Source organism: Chelonoidis abingdonii, chromosome 10, assembly GCF_003597395.2.
Source record: "Chelonoidis abingdonii isolate Lonesome George chromosome 10, CheloAbing_2.0, whole genome shotgun sequence".
Classification (NCBI taxonomy): Eukaryota; Metazoa; Chordata; order Testudines; family Testudinidae; genus Chelonoidis; species Chelonoidis abingdonii.
In genome coordinates, this window is record NC_133778.1 from 53162097 (window position 1) to 53183182 (window position 21086).

A 21086-nucleotide genomic window follows, 5' to 3' on the forward strand; every position below is an offset into this window, starting at 1 on the left:
GAAGAAGTCAGTGGAAAGACTATAGGCGACTTCAATGGGCACTGGATTAGACTAATTTCTGATTGATATATATATATATATATATATATATATATATATAAAAACACATACATACATACATACACACACACACACACACACACACACTACTATCAAATAAGCCAGCTGTCCCTAATTATTAATACAAAAGTCAATAAAAATACCTAAAAGTATCAGAAAAAATAAACAGCACAGATTGGAAACCCTGGACATGATTAAAAGAGAGGCAGATTTAATGATATTTTGGGGTCAGGGGGTTAACAGACATATAAACTGATATCAAGAATGGATACATGGCTATCAATTCAGCATAATCCAGTCTTAGAACTGGTGTGAACAAGATGAAGCCTGTTGGCAGGTTGAAAAAAGATTTGCTGATAGTTGATGGACAATTCCTTTTGGTGCCTCAGTTTCTCATAAACAGAGAATCTTTCATCTTTTTGCCCTTTAATAAATGTGGTTTGAGAACAGAAAAGGCTTGAATAACTCTGCACTGGGTAAGGAAGACAAACTCCTTACAAATCTGTTAAATAATTTATAATCCAGAACATGATAAAATCACAAGGACAGTACAATTACAGATTCAGTGCTTTTCATGCAGCTGTATTATCTTCTGGCTCTAGAAGCCCATTACATATGGGTTTGTCAGGGATATATCACAGACCAACTCTCAAGATGAATTTGCACTTTGAAGTAAACTATCATGAGGCAAGACTTACTTGAAAGGCATTGGAAGTGAGTTAAGCTTAAAAATATATAGCAAGAGCAGCAAGAAAGGAAGCAAGAATAGGGAAAGGAGAATTCGGACAGCAATAAATATACAGGAATGAAGGAAAATGAGGGGAAAAGGATTGAAATATCAGGCCCCCAAAACTTCAGCTGAAATGGTACAAGGGGTGAGAGAAAAAGAGTGGCTAGTGTAGAAAAACAATTAGTTGGGAAATCTATGGTAACAGTGAATCCTTCAGTTTAGTTCAGACAAGTTCATGGAGGATAGGTCCATCAATGGCTATTAGCCAATATGGTCAGGGATGCAACCCCATGCTCTGAGTGTCCCTAGCATCTGTTTGCCAGAAGCTGGGAGTGGATGACAGGGGATGGATCACTTGATGATTACCTGTTCTGTTCATTACCTCTGAAGCACCTGGCACTGGACACTGTCGAAACACAGGATTTTGTACTAGACGGACCATTGGTCTCACTCAGTATGTCCATTCTTATGTTCTTAGTTTCACTGACTCCTGGTGATCTAGAAAACAGTTGTCTATCATTTAAGTACAGTTTTCTAATTTACTTCCCAATATTCTTTATTAAGAAAAGTTACATAAAGCAGAAATTATAGAAGTCAGAAGGATAACATGAAAAGCGACTGTGGCTGCTGGCTATCCCAAATATAGTATGATAGCTATAACTTATTGGACAAAACAGGCATCTCAAGTGGTATTTGTACTTAATAAGTTTATATTCCAACTGCATTTTCTGTGATGTTGATCTGTCTGTTCACATAATGCCAAATTTTCCAGACAAGAAGTTTGTGTTTCCTTGGGAAGTTGCATTTTTCTCATCATTAGGTTTTGAAGGTGGGTCTACAGCAACGTATTTAATTTGAAAACCACCTGCTGTCACTGAAGCATCTGACAAAAACTTTAAGGTCATGAGATTTCCTAGGGCAAGAGAGAGGGGGGGAAAAAGTTACTTCTTTGCTATTGAATAAAAACTGCTGCTTTGGAATTTTTCTCTTCACTCCTCCCTCCCCAAGAGCTATTGAAGTATTTCACCCAAAATCTTAGATCTAAATCCTATGATTCTTACTCACTTCTTATTCAGACAACACTGAAAACAATATTGGTGTATCTCATTGAAAACTAAGCAAGGAGCTCAAGATTCACCCACCAATATCAGTAAGAGTTTTGCTTGAGTAAATACTGAGTAAGACCTTCAGGAGCTGGATCAGCATTGCTTACTATGGGCAGGGCCAGTTTAATATAAGCAAGGGACACCCTTAAATTAGATATGATAAATAAGCACATTGGCCCAAATCCTCATAGTTATTTAGGAAGAGGCGGCGCTAGGTGGGGGTGGGGGGAAAGGGGTGGAGTGAGGGTGGAGTCTGGAGCACAGCAGGGGTCGAGCACCCCCCTGGGAACTGAGGAAGTTGGTGTATATGTTAAAAACCCAAAGATACGATGTATTCCCCAATGCCAGAGACATTTTTAGACATATTCTCCCTAATATGAGTCTTGCAATCCTGACTCCTGAGTAACGGGAATACTTATTGACTCGATATTATGTATGTGGGTGGGGCTTGTAGGACTAGGCTGTTGATACAGACATGCTATGTAAACTCCCAAATCAATGAAGTCACTTTGATGTAAAAGGGAATTTTGCCTGAGTAAAGCCTACCGGATTGGTCCCTAATTCTTTGTTTAACTAGACTTCTCCAGGATGTCTCTTCCTTTACACTTATTTTTAAGCAAAAGTGTTGACTAAAGTATATGCTAGAAGGTTTGCATGGTGGCTTATGACATATTAGCCATGAAATGGGCATTTAATCTTTGAATATCTGAGCCCCGGCCCAGTAGGTTGATATTTTTGTCTATGAGCAGTACATACAATATTACCTGTGCTGATGATATCATCTGGAAGTTCATCTCCACAGTACCTGAAAAAAGATTGTAAATGGTTCATGACTAAATGTGTAAATATGCAATAACATACATGCCACAATGATACCTTAATAGAGAAGGATGGAGTCCCCCTTTCTGTTATAGTCCATAGTTCTAAGTTGTTCTTTGAGGTCTATTCTAACATACAATTATATCATAGGCTTAAATACTTTTATCTGCACTATTTCACAAATGAGAGTGAGGGAGGAGAGAAGACAGAGGATGCAGGAAGCAAAATTTGCAATAATTGAAGAAAGTAAATGAAATAATAGAAGGCAAAGAGCTATTCATTTTCATAAGGAACAATGACCTGAAGCTGAGGGAGGACCACCTTATGCTAGACATCAGGAAAATGTATTAAAAGGGACTTGTCAAGGGAAAAAGAAAAAGGGAATTGTGTACTTTGCTTCCAGATGATGTACAAAGGAGGCATGAAAAGCAGTGAGAATTTCAAGGGTGTTTTTTTGTCTCCGTTTTTTTGCATTAGAAATTCAGATGTTCTAAGCTGAAAAACTATGATTGCGGGGGAACCAGTGAAATGACAACATCACAAGAGCAAAGAGAGTAAAAAAACTGAGCAAGTAAGCGGGAAAGCAATGTTTCAGATTGTCAGTCTGTTTAAAACTCCTTGGGTTACTGGGTCATTTTTGTTTTTGTTAATATTTATTTCGCTTCAGTAAAGAACAACATTTTGGGTTAAATCTATTTTTTTGCTAATAACCCAACCCCCCCATCCCTTCAATTAAGGTGTTAGAGCAAACACTAATTGTGATCTGAGACTTCCAAGAGCTCTTCCACCAAAGCCAGGGATGGATGACCATACTTATATTTTTAAGGTAAAAATAAGCCGTTGTTGAGAAAATCTTGCAGGCTTTCTTCATATCTTATAGAGAAGCAAAAAAAAAAAAAATGGCAAAACCCTAATTTTAAAAAAAATCTTTGCAGGTTGCCTTTACTAGTAGTGCCAGAGGAGATGGTTTAGGCAACATCATTGTGTATATTCAAGAACGTATTAGATGCAGGAGTGATGTAGGAAGCACCTCTGTAAATGCAGCGTGGTCAGCATGGTCTTTTTCTGAGTGTACTGTCAATGAAATATTATACCGTGAACATTTTAACTATATAGCTTGAAATAGATGTATAAAGATGTGGAAATTATTTTTACCTGCCCACAAAGCCAGTGATATCATCATAGCTATCATAGACTTCTAAGAAATCAGCCATGCAAGCAGTGTCATCTTCAACATCAAAATCCAGGAACTGTAGATGAATCCGTTGTCCATACTGTAGCCTAATGTGCCAGTAGCATATTAGTTTATTTTCATACTCGTTTGGGTAGCCTGGTGACTTAAAGATGTGCTTTGCATCTGTGAAGATTCCACCGCATTCTTTTGCTAAGGGAAAAATAAAAATAGACTTTAAATGTGTTTTGATTTGTCATGCCTTTTTGTCTGTTAGCTCTTCTGACTGAATCTTATACAGAAGCAACCCAGTATAACAGCAGCAAGACTCTTGAGTGCTGTTCATATATTCTATAACCCCATCATTCTGAACTAGTACCCATGGTAGCACACATATAGAGAATATAGTACATATGGAGTTGATATGTTGGCAACTAGGGGCCTAATCCAAAGTCTACTGAAGTCAATGGAAGTGCTCTCACTGACTTCAGTAGGCTTCAGATCAGATGCTAGGTGCTCTGTATAAAGAAAATTGGGATGTCAAGCTAAGTCCGTCTATAGGCCTCACAACTGCACTTATAAATCACCCCACTTACAACCTGGTCTCTCTTCCTTCAAGTCCTTCCTTAAAATACTCTCCATCCAAAATGTCCATAAACTCTAGCCCTCATCCCCATTCAGTTAGACTGCTTTTTTGTTGTTGTGTCCTATTCCCCCTTCCATTGGGCTTTACCATTCAAGATGTTGAGCACCTGTTCCCTTTAGCTTCAGTGGAAGTTGAGGACTCTCAACAGCTCACAAGCCTGGAGGACCAAGCACTCGGGGCTGGTCTACACTACTGCTTAAGTTGATGTAACTTATATCTTCTCAGGGGTGTGAAAAGGACACCCCAATGAGTGACATAAATTACGTCAACTTAAGCGCTGTCCACACTGGCGTTATGTCAATGGAAGATGCTCTCCCGCCAACATAGCTTTTCTGCGTCTTGCGAAGGTGGAGTAATTATATTGACAGGAGAGTGCTCTCCCATCAGAATAGCGAGTCTTCACCAGATGTGGTGCAGCTGCACCGATGTAGCCTCTAATGTAGACTTGCCCTCAGTTTGTGCATTGTCTATTTTGATTGTAAACGCTTCAGCACAGGTACTTGATCAGGAAGGACTTGCATCCCAAACACAAGTTGTTGCACAATATACTGCCAATATTGTTAATACATTCACTTAGAGACAACTTAGTGTCCTCGCTTCGGGATGCTACCCTTTCCCCACGAAGACAGGCAAATCTCAAATCTGAACAACATTCTCCATCAAGTATTAAGAAATTTACTCACAATGGGAGGGACCCAAATCAACCTCTAAGTGTAAACAGCTCCGGTTAATCATGCTGTCCACCACCCAAAGAATGTATTTGGAAAACATCTAAATGGCATCTCTGTGTGTGTTTATCTGGGGAGGTATTTGAGAGCTGACATGCAGGAAAAAAAGCACTTGCAATCAGAGACATATTTTCCATCAAGATTGTGTATTTATAACAAAAGACTAAGATCACCAAACAGTCAGAAACTCCCTAATTTGGACTTCAAACCCAATTCTATGATTTGTGTTAAGTCGGAGGTCAGCCAGATGATCAGAGTGGTCCCTTCTGGCCTTAAAATCCATAGGCCAGAACCTCAGCTGGTGTAAATCAACTCCACTGAAGTTAACCTTCTGATCACTGGGGAATTGATATTGTCCCTGCACCCTGTCATAGTACTGCTGGGCATCCATGTTAATGTTACATACACATTCTTCAAATCCTTACATGTAAATCAAAATGCCCATCCTTATTTTTAATCTGCTTTTAAGTATAGCTAAACTTCCTTCCAAGTGTCAGACAATTAAAGGGGATGCTTATTAAAGGGATAATCACAACTCAAATTTGGGCCAAATTGTAGCAGTAACAAGCTTTTACGAATAGAAGACAAATAGAAATTTTCCTCTGGATTTTTTTTCATACTCCCATGAAAACTGTCATTTTAAAACAAATAAATACTCTGCTGCAGTGTGTGCAACCACAAAATAAAACTGATTTAACTGATTTTAGTTTGTACAAGCTGAGAGAAATGTAAAAGGAAAACAGGATAATTTATTAATTACTATAATTGAGATAGTTAACATTCTTTTAATTTTAATGATGTTACCTAATAACAGAGGTGAATATGTTTATAATATATGATTTTAAATTTTCCCTTTAACATTACTTTTATAAACACACAAACCAAAATATTCAAACATAAGTGGCCTAATGTTAGCCATCTAAATAAAAGTAGCTGCTAATCACCCATGGCCTTATAATAAATTTAGGCACATAAATTTACACACACTCAAATTGGAAAATTTTACATTAGAAACATTAGCCACATTACTGATTCACTAGCTAGCAGTCAGTCTATTATTAACCTTAAACATTTATTTTACTTAGTAAAAAGGCATGTAATTAAGCAACATCGGATTTTTTTAGACATACCATGAGGGTTGTAGCAATAGACATCCCATCTCTCACTTCTGTTGAGGCGAATCCCATAATCAACAATGCCAGTTTTTCCAAAGCCACAGTTGGATCCAGCTTTCACTATGGGATAACCAACTCTACCCTTAGCCATCCAACCAGCTGCACACATATGGAAACCTGTGATAGAAGGAAAGTATCATGGCTGTTTTGAAAACTCACTTTAAGCAAGAAACATTATAAAAATTATTGCCTCATTCAAACTAACATTTTTTCTCATTGCCAAAATCTAGTTTAAGTACAATTAGCTTAATGCAAATCATATCATAGTACTGAGGCAATTGCTGTCTTTTGCATGGAGAATTTTGAATGCAGAGTATAAAATCACTTCTCCTCCTCCACAATAAATGTTTTTCTCATTGAAGAATAAAAATCAAATGCAGATGGACAGTAAAGTTCCCCACCCTAGAAAATACATTAGCAACCATTGTATTCAAATTAGATGTCAGATTAGTCTTGTAAATATAATACATTGATTGCTTTGTTTCCTTTTTAGTCCGTAATCCTACAACCTCACTCAGTCATTACTCCTGTGAATAAGGGTTTTCAGGACTGGGCTCTTCGGGTGGATAAAAAGATGTGTACATAGCATAAGCTAAGGCAACAGAAATGCTTATTGAATTAAAAAACAACCTGTCAATACAATGTTATGGCTGAGTGTTTAAAAACAATAATCAAAACATTCAAAATTATTCACTGCTTAGTACAAAACAGCTCTTCCATAAGCTTACCAAATTATCAAAGTAAAAAACCAGAACACTTCTTTTGTGGTGGCTTTTAGGTTGTGAAATAGTCACAAACAACAAAATGTACCCTATTATTAATGTTTGCTTGTGCCTACTGCCAGGTTTTGATTCAACAGTGATGCTTACATATTCCTCACAATGGAGGATTTTTTCCAATAACATTCACTCGGAGCAAGATAACACCTTCAATGGGGTCTGCACTCATTCAGCTCTTCATTCCAAACACTTGTCATCACACTGAACACTCTTTCTGTTGGACTATTTGTTCTCAGTAACATATGTAGCAAATTTTGCAAGATGTTTTGGATAAAACACTATAAAAAACAAGAGTTTTGATTGATTAAATGAAAATTTTAGAAGAAGACATTCTAGAAGAAGTTCCTGAGGCACTGATCATTTTTTAAAGAAAATGCAGTGAAGGAGAATGTCCAGAGCTTCTATCTACAATAGCACCCCCTTCGTGTAAAGTTAGTGGTGAGGAGATTGAGGGTGAGGCTGCTGCTCCCAAGCTCAAGGAATAGGCTGCTCCATTGTGCTGCACCCATTCTTGGGCTCCATCCCACACAAAGCACAAAGAGTCATTCTAGCACTGCAAGCAGCTGCTACAACTATCTGCAGTACGTCACATGGCAGCCTCTAGCAATCAAGGAGGGAAACTGCATACAGTTCAAGCAAAATTCCTGAGCTGCCTATGTTTTCTAACAAGATGGCAAGAGCCACCTCCAAATTCATGACACTTGCAGTAACACAGGTGTTGGCAACACTGAATGTGTGATGTCAGAGCCAAGTGACTACACACTCAAATGAACATTTTCTTTCATACCTATTTTTCTTGCTGCCTCCAGCTGCTGGTATGTGGCTAGTTGTCCTCCTTCATATTCACACACTGCTTTAGCTTCTGCATAGGTGAGCTGATATTTTCCAGATCGGGCCTCCCTGTGGTAAACTCCAGCTGCTCGCTCTGTGGGATCAAAGCAGTTAAGAGTTTTAATATTTCGTAGGAATACAGAATATATCCCAACTGGCCCCCCTTCCTGGATGATATCAGACCTCATTGCTGTCAACAGCTGATCAGGAACTGCAGTTTGGGCTATTGCCCAGGTGAGAACATAAACAAGATATTCAACTGAACTTGATGTTATTTAGAAAGCTTCAGGAAATTTGTGTCCCTCCCAACGCAGGGGTATTTTAGAGTCCTGCGGGAGGATGGCTTTTTGAACCACACTGAGTCAACATACTTCTGAAATGATTCCCAGAACTACTACTTAAAAAGCAGCAGCCCTAGCAATGGTGAACTCTTGTCAGAAACACTGAGTGCTAAGAGGTGATCTTTCCTGACTGGTATCACAATATACATTTGGATATAATTGTGACAGATATGGCAATGTCCTGCCATGTCCTAGACAAACCAAATAGAATTGTTAAACTTTATTGAATTAAATTTAAGTATTTTAGGAGTTCATTCTATGAAAAAGGCAAATATTTATGTATTATTACATGCAACTTTTTAAAGGGGAGACATGACTAATGTAAACCCTGGGAGGTGTTATGAGCTGCAAAGGACTCTTTTGAACAACGTGCCAGACAAGACTGAGCTTTTTCAAGAAGTTTCCTAGGAAGGAGTGTTTCCCCTCCTTGGGAAAGCAAATTTCTCCCCTTGGACCAGACCTTCTTGAAGCTACACCTTGAGGTGAAACCATTGTCTGGCTGATCTCCACAGATCAAAGACTCAGACGGTATAAAGGAGTGAGGATACATGAGAGATATACATATACGCACACACACACTTATTGAGGCACCTTCATGTCTCTATAGTTAAGGCTGAATCAGGTTCTACTTGTACATACAAACACACATCTGATGCAGTTCGTACATCCCAAATGCAGGGCCACCCAGAGGACTCAGGGGGCCTGGAGTCGGTGGCGGCGGGGGCCCACTTCAGCAGTAATTCCGCTCCAGAACCCGCCACCAAAGTGCCCTGAAGACCCTCGGTGGGGCCCCTCTGCCACCGAATTACCGCTGAAGCCCTGGCACTTTGGTGGTGGGTCCCATTTCTGTGGTAACTCGGCGACTCCGGGGGCCCCGGCCCCGCGAGAGTTTTCCAGGGCCCTAGAGCGAGTAAAGGACCCCGCTCCAGGGGCCTCGAAAAACTCTCGTGGTGGCCCCTGCGGGGCCTGGGGCAAATTGCCCCACTTGCTCCCCTCTCTGGGCAGCCCTGCCCAAGTGAGTGGTTTAATGCTGGCACTAGAGAGCAGGAAGCACTCCAGCTGGAGCTGATTACAGCAGCCACAAAGGCTATCCTCTGCAGAGGGAGAGGACTGGCTGAGAAAAATATATTCTTCCTGGGTGCCTAGCTGAGACTCTTCCTTGACAGTAGTAAAGGGTTCTAAACAGCCCAGAGACCTGCTTAGTGTAGAACTCTTTATGCTTGCCTCTGGAGAGGTCTTAAAGGGTTGCTACTGGCTAGCCAACAGCCTGCCCCGTAAGAACCCTCTGTAGTATGTCGTATATGTAATAATTTTCCTCTGTATTTGAGGCGTTGTATACTGGGACCATTCTCTCTGGGATTCCTCTATCCACCACTGCCCTTTGGACCATACCACAGCCTGTTGAGTTAACAATGTATAGTTCTTCCACCTCTGGCCCTCTATAGCTCTCCCTTGAGTCCAGGGATGGAAGATGCTGCTGCTGCTGCTTCAAAGGCAATTGACCTTCCCCCAAACCCACTTCCATAGCAGCAAGTGAGATCTGAATGTAAGGGGTCCTCTGTGCACAAGGTTAAGGACTGCTAGATTTGAACCAATGAAGGAAGTTCCACTAAAATGAGTGATAAAATGGAGTAAATTGAAAGGGAAGCAGAACATGTAAATTTTTAACTTTGTTATAAGTGGTCAGTTTAAAGAAATATAGTAATACATTAGTGCACATTAATATTTCACATTATGTCCTTATATTAGGTATGAAGAAGAAAAAGAAAGCCAGGAGCAGACACTTCTCTTCTGCCCAGGAATCTAGCATTTTTGCTGCTAATCCACAAACCTTAATGGCCAGTTTTGTTTTCTCCTCAGACCAAATACAGCGGTTCTTACTGAGGCAACACTCTACTTTGATTTCAGTGATATTCAGTGTGTGAATAAGGACAAAATAAAATACAGAATATTAGGGAACAGAGATCTTATTATAACTTTCTGTAGGAGTTCAGTGCTTTTTAATGAAGCCAGAAAATGTGACAGATAAAAAGAATTTTTAGTTTCACAGATTTATTCCTCCCCCAAAAAATCACAGCTAGATAAGATTGTGAAATATGTACACATGGGCCCTTATTCTGAGCTATGTTTTGGTCCCTTTATGCCACTCCAACAGGGAAACGGGGCTATCAAGCATCCCAATCCCCCCACTCACTTACTTCCCACTCCTTGGGCAGCACCTTGGTGATGGCCTGCTAGGGTGTGCACTGCCGGAGAGCTCTGTATTCCACTATTCTGGATAGTCTCTTGGAATCTGTTGCTTCCAGTGTGGAAGTTAAAGCAGTCCCCAAGGTTGCTCTAGCCAAACTGGCCCCCAGTAGCCTTACAATCCTTGAGGTGGAAGGGTGGCATGAAGTCCCAGTATGTGCTTCAGGACTGGAGCAGCTCAGGCCTGGTCTACACTACGCGTTTATACCGATTTTAGCAGCATTAAACCGATTTAACTCTGCACCCGTCCACACAACGAGGCCCTTTATATCGATATAAAGGGCTCTTTAAACTGGTTTCTGTACTCCTCCCCGACAAGAGGAGTAGCGCTGAAATTGGTATTACCATATCGGATTAAGGTTAGTGTGGCCACAAATTGACAGTATTGGCCTCCGGGCGGTATCCCACAGTGCACCACTGTGACCGCTCTGGATAGCAAGCTGAACTCGGAGGCACTGTCCAGGTAGACAAGAAAAGCCCCGCAAACTTTTGAATTTCATTTCCTGTTTGGCCAGCGTGGAGAGCTCACCAGCACAGGTAACAATGCAGTCTCCTGAGAATTGAAAAAGAGCTCAACATGGACCGCATGGGAGGTACTGGATCTGATCGCTATATGGGGAGAGGATTCTGTGCTAATAGAACTCCGTTCCAAACGACGAAATGAAAAAACATTTGAAAAAATTTCTAAGGCTGTGATGGAGAAAGGCCACACCAGGGACTCAGTGAAGTGCAGAGTGAAAGTTAAGGAGCTCAGACAAGCCTACCAGAAAACCAAAGAAGCAAACGGAAGGTCTGGGGCAGGGCTGAAAACATGCCGTTTCTACGCTGAGCTGCATGCAATTCTAGGGTGGTCCTCCACCACTCCCCACCCCTGTCCCTGGATTCTGAGGTTGTGTGGGGAATCTCAGCCACTGGCTGAGGATTTTGTGGATGGGGAAGATGAGGAGGAGAAAGAGGAGGGGACGAGCTGCAGAGAGCACACAGCACTCCGTTCTCCCAACAGCCAGGAGCCTTTCTCACCCAACGGAATTACCTCCCAGCCCTACCAAGCCAGTAGCCCAGACAATAAAGCCATGGAAGCGACCTCTGTGAGTATACTTTGTAAATATAAAACTGGTTTAAAAGCAAGCGTTTTTTAACGATTGATTTACCCTGAGGACTTGGGATGCATTTGCGCCAGTACAGTTATTGGAAAAGTTTGTTAACATGTCTGGATGGAGCGGAAATCCTCCAGGGACATCTCCATGAAGCTCTCCTGGACGTACTCCAAAACATTTGCAGAAGGTTCCGGGCAGCAGCCTTATCTGTCCACAATGTAGGACACTGACCGACGCCATGCATGTAGCAAGTAATCTGGTATCATTGCATGACAAAGCCTAGCTGCGTATGGTCCGGTGATTGCTGGCATTCAAGCAACATCCGTTCTTATCTCGCTGTGTTATCCCTCAGGAAGTGATATCGTTCATGGTAACCTGGTTGAAATTCAGGAATTAATTAAGGGGACAGAGATGGCCATTCCTACTGGCCCATTGCTGTTGCTTAAAAGAAACTTCCTTGCAGATAGCCAGTGAGGGGGCGAGGAAGGGGGGTAATGCGCTGAGCTTTTTCGCGTTTGCTAGCGGGATCTTCCCCGCTACGGCCACACGGTGAGGGGGGAAGGGAGATGATTAGAGTGATCTTCCATGATACCAGCCACACGATGGGGGAGGGTAAAGCGATCATCCAGAGACTTGGATGGGGGGAGTGGTTTCTGCTGCGCATGTTAACAGGAAAGAAGCAGCAATGAACGGGCTTTGCTGGTATTTGGGAAAGGAGGGCACTGTTATATGAAGGCTGCAGAACCAAAAGACAATGGCTTACCATGGCCACATGCAAGCTGATTCTGCTGCCTGGACCTGTCTCTGTGAAGATCTCTAAAACCAGAGCCGCAGGCACTCAATATTAAGATGCAAAATGCGACCTTGTGTGAAATCACATGTGCAATGTAAGGTGAATTGTGTGTCACTGTGAAAGAGTATAACCATTGTTCGTAAAATGTATCTTTTTAAATGCTTCTCTCCCTTTACCTCCCTCATGCAGCTGCAAATTTTTCAAGCCTCCCTACTCCATCCGAAGGCTATCTCAATAAGGCGGAGGAAAAAAAGAGATGAGACAAATGTTCTCGGAAATAGGAATAACCCCAATGAAAGAGCTCATCTGAATGAGTGGAAGATGTGGTACAAATTACAGGAAAGATGCCAGTGAACATGAGGAGAAGAGAGAGGCTCGTGAGAAGTAGGCAGGAAGATCAGAGTGCAGGCAGGAAGATCAGAGGGAATGGAGAATGCAACGCTGGGTGCTGTGTGATCAACTGACATCCTCCGACGTCCATGGAGCTTCAGGAACAGAGGAGGGTCACAAGTGCCGCTGCAGCCCCTGTGTAACCACCCTCACACTCACCATGTTCCATATCTCCTCACTCAGACGTGTAAGAAAGCGTGGGAAGGCTTCGTGCACCCACCCACTCCACCCGTGGACAGCCCAACCAAAGGCTTCATTACCTTGAAATATTTTACGGCCTTTTCCTTCCTCCTATCTCCTCCCAAACACACCGGTGTTGTGTCACTAAGGATAACCTAAGTAATTAAAAGGTAAAAGGCAATAGGATATACACTCCCTGTTTAGGCCTCAGATGAGCAGAAGCTCTTCCATGTTTAAACTCTAATTGACCTAACAGGCCAATAAATAGAAAAGGTCAGGTCAACGTCCTTATCAGTTGCCATACAGCTCATGCTGGTCTAAAGCAGAAATAATGAGGCCTGTGCACCTTTCGCAGAAGGACAAGATAACTTGCAGAAGGAAATTACTAATGAGCTGCCGTGGCCAAGATTACTTAATGCACCTGCGCTTACGTAACTGCTACAGGGGAGGAAGGAGAAGAGGGAGGGGAAGACAAAGAAGTGTGTGAGAAAAGAATGCTGCAGCCAGACAGAGAGGGAGGGAAACGGGCTTGCTTCTCAGCGCGAGAAAAGTCTCATGATATAAAGGAACAGACTGCTCGTTTAGGTGTGCTGGATTTGAGGCATGTCAAGTCTCCCGCACCACTTTGAGAGCTCAAATAAACTGCTTTGCTTCTCTACCCTGGTGTGTTTATTGCGTGGTGCACACCGGCGACGGACCCCCTGTTGTTGCCCCCTCGGGCACTTTGTGCCGGCAACACCGGATACCTTGTCAGTTCTCTCCTCTTTTATAATGACTTTTTAATAAGGAATACATGATTTTTAAACGATAGTGACTTTATTTCCTTAAGCAAGCTGTAATCGAAGGGGAGGGTGGGTTGCTTACAGGGTACGAGTCAATCAAGGGGGAATCAAGAGAAAAAACACAACAGTCATACCGTACCCTGCTATGATGAAACCGTTTTCAAGCTTCTGACTGCGCACCACTTCTTGGTGGCTCTCTTAATCGCCCTGGTGTCTGGTTGCGCGTAATCAGCGCGCAGTGATTTGCCTCAGCCTTCCACCCTGCCATAAAGGTCTCCCCTTACTCCACAGAGATTGTGGAGCACACAGCAAGCAGGAATAACAATGGGACATTGTTTGCTGGAGGTCTGAGCAAGTCAGGTAATGTGCACCAGCGCACCTTTAACAGCCAATCACATTCTACCACCATTCTGCACTTGCTCAGCCTGTAGTTAACAGACCTGACTACTGTCCAGGCTGCCTGTGTTATGGCTTCATGAGCCATGGCATCAAGGGGTAGGCTGGGTCATCAGGATACTAATCAGGCATTCAACATCCCCAACTGTTATTTTCTGGTCTGGGAAGTAATTCCCTTGCTGCAGCTGTTTAAACAAAGTAGTGTGTCCTGAAGACGCGAGCATCATGAACCCTTCCTGGCCATCCCACGTGGATGTTGTGAAACGTCCTTGTGATCCACCAGTGCTTGCAGCACCATTGAAAGTACCCTTGCGGTTACGTACTGTAGTGCCCTGGTGCTCTGTGCCAGGATAGAGATATGGGTTCCATCTATCGCCCCCCCCCATGTTAGGGAATCCCATTGCAGCAAAGCCATCCACTATGACCTGCACGTTTCCCAGAGTCACAACCTTTCGTAGCAGCAGCTTAATGATTGCTTTGGCTACTTGCATCACAGCAGCCCCCAGTAGATTTTCCCACTCCAATTGATTCCCGACTGACAAGTAACTGTCTGGAGTTGCAAGCGTCCAGAGGGCATTGCCACTTGCTTCTCAACTGTAAGGGATGCTCTCATCTTGGTATTATGGCGTTCAGGGCAAGGAAAGCAAGTCACAAATTTCCATGAAGTGCCCTTATGCATGTGAAAGTTTTCGCAGCACTGCGAATCGTCCCAAACTGCGAAACTATGCGGTCCCACCAGTCTGTGCTTGTTTCCCAGGCCAAAATCGACGTTCAATGGCTAGAATCTGCCCCATTACCAGCAGATCTCCAAAGCGTCAGGGGCCCGCGGTTTGACAGAATTCTGTGTCCATGTCCTCATCACTTTCATCGCCGCTCTGCCGTACCACCTCCTCCTCGCAGGTCCTGGTTCAGCAATAGACTGCAATGAGATGCGTGAGTGTTTACAACGTCCACGATTGCGGTCTTGATCTGAGCAGGGTCCATGCTTGCTGTGCTATGCGTTTGCACAGTTCACCCGAGGAAAAAGGCACGAAACGGTTGTCTGCTGCTTTCACGGAGGAGGGTGAGGCTGTACCCAGATCCACCCGCGACAATTTTTTGCCCATCAGGCACCGGGATCTCAACCCAGAATTCCAAGGGGTGAGAGAGACTGTGGGAACATAATGATAGCTATGGGATAGCTACCCACAGTGCAACGCTCTGGAAATCGACGCTAGCCTCGGTACATGGACGCACACCGCCGAATTAATATGCTTAGTGTGGCTGCGTGCACTCAACTTCATACAATCTGTTTTACAAAACCGGTTTATGTAAAATCGGAATAATCCCGTAGAGTAGACATACCCTCAGAATCAGGGCCTTGGTGTCTCAGATTTATCATTTGAGTTTTGCAGAACCACTCACTACCCACGTATTCCCTCTAAAGCCACGACCTACCAGTTCACTGGCCCTTGATAGTTTGGTTAATCAGTTTCACAAATTCATCTAATGTCTAATCTCCATAGTTTCAGTTTACTGATCCTTGCCCTAGGAATGGATTTTACTTACACGCCTTAATTCATTTGTAAACAATTTCTGCTGAGCTGAGCAACTCCCCATTACTAAAAGTATGTTCTCTATTTACATATTTCCTTGTAAACATAACAAGCAAAAGGACCAAATACTTTAGTACTTGCTGAGGTTCAGTGTTTATTTGTTTTTTTCCCCTTTGGGTTGAATCAACTTGCTCATGAGGAACTTACTTTAAATTGAAAGAAATATACTTCTCTAGTTTATTTTCTTCTCCCCATTATCTGAAGCTGATTAGAACAAAGTATTACTCCCCTCCTTCCCCCATGTTCAAAATGCAGCCCTGTATAACACAATAAAAATGTTTGTGCAAAGGTACTCTGATATTTTTATTAGTTTTACAATAACCGCTTTTGGAACATGCCAGAATGTTCAGTCAAATAAATAAGATGTTAGTATAAAGCTAATATATTCAGCTGCACTAAGTATGCACTAAGTGTTTAGTGAATTTGAACACAATACATTGGGTAGCATAGAAATAAGATGAATGGAATGTATATTTCTAGTCTGTCCTGATATCAAGACATGATAGTTCTGTGTCATTGTTATGATGCATTATTTTACTAAAAAAAATTTCTCATTCTGTTTTGGATATTGCTTTGCCAGAAGAGAGGAAGCAAAGGAAAGTTCAAATGTGACTATGCCCTATTTTATAGATGCTTCAATTTATCTCAGTAGGATTGGTTCCTTTCTTTCCTGTATGTGTTATGGCCTAATTAAATCATCACTGGGTTGTTTTATTGGACATGGTATTTTTTCCTACAGTCAATATGAGATGGGACTGTGGTTACTTATTGTTCACATTACAGCTGAAATATTTTTATGATGATTGTATTAAAATGTGTGTGTTGTAACTTTGCCAATTTTCTCTTCATTTGTAATTCAGTTCAAAGAATTATGTTTTGGTTGCACCAGTAGCAATATTTTTGTTGCAATAATTAAACTATAGGGCGTTGGTGGAGACCCGCCGTTTAGTGCAGTGGTTTGGAGCTGTGACATCAGGCCATCTGGGTAACATATTTGAAAGTTATGGTCTAAGGTACTGCACGGGTTCTCCTGTTTGGTAAGCGAATGATCCATTGTTTTTCTTTCATCTTTACTATCATTATAAATCCTTTTATTGCAAGTGGTGCTGACATCAGTATTTTTGGTTTAATACTGGGAAGAAAAGTAATCCATGTTGCCCTGATTCAGTCCAGTTAACACTGTGCTTCTTCCTTTTAAAGAGAGAGGAAGTAAAACTAGGAGCTGAATAAAGCACTTCATTTCCACTCATGCCATACAAAAGGCAGCTGCTGAGATCATTATTGTTATAATTACTTAACATTTCTATTGTGGAAGCGCATAAAGGTCACAACCAAGTTGGGCCCCATTGTGCTAGGTGCTGTACAAGCATATGATAAAGGACAGTCCCTGACTCAAGAGCTTCCTTGTCCATTGCTCTGACCATATCAAGTCCAAGCTTTTTGTCCTCACCCTAAAGACTCTTCACAGCCTTCTGAGCCTACTTATCCTGATGTCATATCATGTCACCTCTCCACCACCAATCAGCCAGCAATGCCAGCCTTGACCGCTTCTCACACAAATGTCTGTTAAATTGCCCCTTAGGCATAGTACACCCCCCTTTTGGTGACCATAAAGACACTACTCTCGCCTCCTTCATAGCCCTCCTTCTCTGTGATATTTCAAATACTTTTTTTAACTACTTCCCCTCCCCGCCAAGTCCTGCACATAGCCGCTCTTTCTTAAATGTATTTGTATATAAAAGATTAGAGAGAGAGAACAAATGATGTTTCCCTTCCCCCACCCATACTTCATATATCACTTGTCGTTTAGTTTTCAAGATTTTTTAGGGAAGGAACTAGATTTACTTGTGTTTGTTTGGCACCTAATAAAGTGGCCCAGATTTTAAAACTGGCCACTATGCAATCACTAATAACAACATGAATTAAACTAGCTAGAAATCTCTTAAGAGATGCAAATATACTGTAAAAGATAAAATAGAGTATAACAATTACTCCATAAATCAGCCATTTCGGGCACACATTTCCTTGCTTGTTCTTTCTGTTAATGTGTTTTGTATTACTGTTCTTTCCATTGCATTTGAAAATGCATAATTTTAAGAAGCCCTTTCACCTACATATGAAAGAAGAGACTGCTGCCACAGTATTTGTACATGCTGCATTCTTTCATAATTATTCCTCACAGCTGCTTAATGATGCCAGCAAGCCATAACAAAAAACCAATACACACTTTCCAAGAATTTTTACTGGAAATTTAGGAAGTATTACATCTGTGGAAAGAGCTTGGGATTCTTTAGTTTCACATGTAGGACACCATGTATTGGTGTTATGATCATGTAAAAACTAGTGTGCTCCTTTTATAGCTCTTTCCACTTACAGTTCCATAGTTTTCCTTCATTAAAGGAATTGTCATTTAATACTCAGTTTTTATTTCAGTTCATGCTTTCAGATAATACATTCAACTTACATAATTCATGGATTCTTTTCCTGGGTAGCCTTTAGTTAGAAAATAAGTGTGAAAACATTAAGAAAATTAGGCAAAACTGTAGTCATTACTCAGGTAAAATTCCTACTGATTTCAATGCAAGATTTTGCCCTTATTGATGTATGGTACATTTTTACATCATTTTAAAGAACTGGGGTTCTTTCTGCAGCAAAGTGAATGAATGAAAATGAAATGAATTAATTATTTTTTTTCTTACCTAACCAAATAGAGTTATGCAGTACTCCATTCTTGAATCCCCAACTTTGAGCCTCGTTCCACAGCAAGACGAAAAAGAAAATTAACACGATCATTTCTTCTGTCTGAGCTATTAGATTGTAAATACTCGCTGTTAAAACACGTAGGGTAACCTCTGCTAGCAGCTGCCTAAATTCTGTTGGCACATCTGGTAACCTGATCTTAAATAGTGTGTTTCCCTGTGAGGTCAGCAAGCCTGCTCCAATTGAACTTTCTGTAGTATTGTTACAGAATTAAATGTGATATCTGAGTTGGTTGGTCTGACTCACTTTATGGCTCCTTTACTGATGTGTCTATTCAACGTATCCATAACTACCAAAGCACATGTGAAAACTTTTATGTGCCAAAACTTGTTCTTTTCTTTAGCATTCGCTGTCTTCAAATATATTCCTGCCTGTGCTAAAGCTAAGTAGCAAATCTAACAGTGGGTGATGATTCTACTCACAGAAAACATTATTCGTTGTCATTTAAACATTCTAAAGGTCTGGTCTGGTGTAATTTCTCAGGGACCTGACTGGTAAAAAGCAGTACTACAGCTAATGCTTTGCCTTAGATATTTAGACTAAATACTCCCACATAATACGTTTAATTGAGGATAAACCAGGACCTCCCCCAGGGTCAATATAAAACTAGAAGTGTCAAAAAGTGATGCTTTTGATTCAGACAGTGAGGAATGAAGCTCTCCTAACCACACCTTAGAATCTGATTCATGGCATGATAGCTGTCTGCCTGTCTTCCCTACTGGCTGCAGGGGGAGTGCTGCATAAGCAGCTGCTCCTTGTGAGCAGGGCTATGGTGTAATAAAAACGGGAAAAAATGATAGTGTGGAAAAATTTCTGCTACCCTGCCCAGTACTCTTGAAGAGTCTAAGGTGGAGTCCAGTCTCCTTTGGTAGCACAAGAGACTTTTGCATATTGTTTTGATAACACCCTTGAGTCTGGAGTCAGAAGTTACAGCTAAAGATGTGTTAATTTGCCATGACCTCAGAAGTTAATGAAAACCAGCAATGACAAGAAAAAGGTCGAGAACTAACTTCACACTTAGGCTGGTTTTTGACATAAATCTCTGTTACATTAAGGAAGAAAAAATTCTTAAAATGCCATTGAATCCCCATCAGCTGGCACAGAGGGATTAATACACATCATATTACAAACATACATGCAGGGGTGCTGGAACAATTTTTATAGTGTAGGTGCTAAGGATGGAAACCATATATTTGGTGTTTGTTATTACTATTTCAAGCCAGGGGGTGTGGCAGCATCCTCCACACTCTTTGTTCCAGCACCACTGCACATATGCATGAAGCTGGTTACCCTGCCCCTCCCCGTCCCTCAACACACACACCTGCCAACAGGATTGGGAGTGTTAGGGGAGCAGGAAGGAGTGGGGAGCTCTCCCTTCTCTTTTAGCAGAGGAGGGAGAGATGCACTACCCCACCTACATTAAGCCCTGCAGCTTCCACACAGCGATTGCCACTTGCTTCTCCACCATTAGTGCTCCTCTCATTTTGGTGTCCCTGCATACACAGTTCCAGGAAGTTAGATTTGCTCATTGGAAAGTTCTGCAGCCACTACTCATCATCCCATAACTGCATAACAATGCGATCCCACCAGTCAGTGCTTGTTTCTTGAGCCCAGAACTGACACTATACCGCGTGCAGCTTTTCTGTGAATGTCAGCAGCAATCTTGAATTGTTTCTGTCCATAGCACACAGGAGGGAAGACACCACTGTGTCATCAGAGTTGCAGCTCATGAAATATTGCAGGATCAGGTGCGTTGTGTTCATAATGCTCATCACAATACTGAAGAATAATGCAGGATCCATGCTTTCTGAAGCAGATGGTGTGCAGGCAGTTTATAGGTCCTGTTGAAAAGCAGCACAAAACATATTAGGAAGCCCATGGACTGAAGGGATGGAGAAAGCTGCATCATGAGCCTGCCCCCAGGAGGCATCGCAATTAAACCCTTCCTAGAACACGCTGCAGTAGATGGCGGCCAGTTGCACAGTGGATAGCTATCTACCGTGCACTGCTCCGGGTGTCGATACAAGAGCTGCTAATGTGGACATGCTCCGTCAGCAAAGAAGCGTAGGGTGGACATGCACCAGTCGTTTAATTACAGCAGTGGCTGTATGTCAACGTAACTTTAGTTTGTAGCGTCGACATGCCCTAAGAGAACGTGGTGGAGACATTGGGTAAGGGAGGAGCAGGAAGAATGGGTAAAGAATTCAGAGTAGGAATTTTCTGATGTAAGTCAAACTATATTACTGTAAAACAGAGTGGGAAAGAAATCTACTGACTAATGGATGAACAACAGAAGAGGGAGGAATTTAAAACAAGTAACTGTATTATATGTTGTGACAGCAATCTATTTTAGTCTGTATTAGATTGTAAAAATAAGGCAGACTAACAAAAAACCTTTTTTCATTACTATATTCACCCATTGGCAGAGTAGAAGAGTGAAATTTGTTTTTCATCAATGGA

At 41.8% G+C, this 21086-nt stretch overlaps 1 protein-coding gene across 1 annotated transcript; it reads right to left on the bottom strand.

Moving 5' to 3' along the window:
• Positions 1-282: 282 nt before the first annotated feature.
• Positions 283-19823, bottom strand: TNFAIP6 (TNF alpha induced protein 6). Its single transcript, XM_032780954.2, has 6 exons — positions 18566-19823; positions 8002-8139; positions 6391-6552; positions 3871-4099; positions 2661-2701; positions 283-1703 (listed from the first exon to the last, which is right to left on the bottom strand). Exons 1-6 carry the CDS (start codon positions 18657-18659, stop codon positions 1540-1542), a joined length of 828 nt encoding a protein of 275 aa, XP_032636845.1. The 5' UTR covers positions 18660-19823; the 3' UTR covers positions 283-1539.
• Between the last annotated feature and the right edge of the window lie 1263 nt (positions 19824-21086).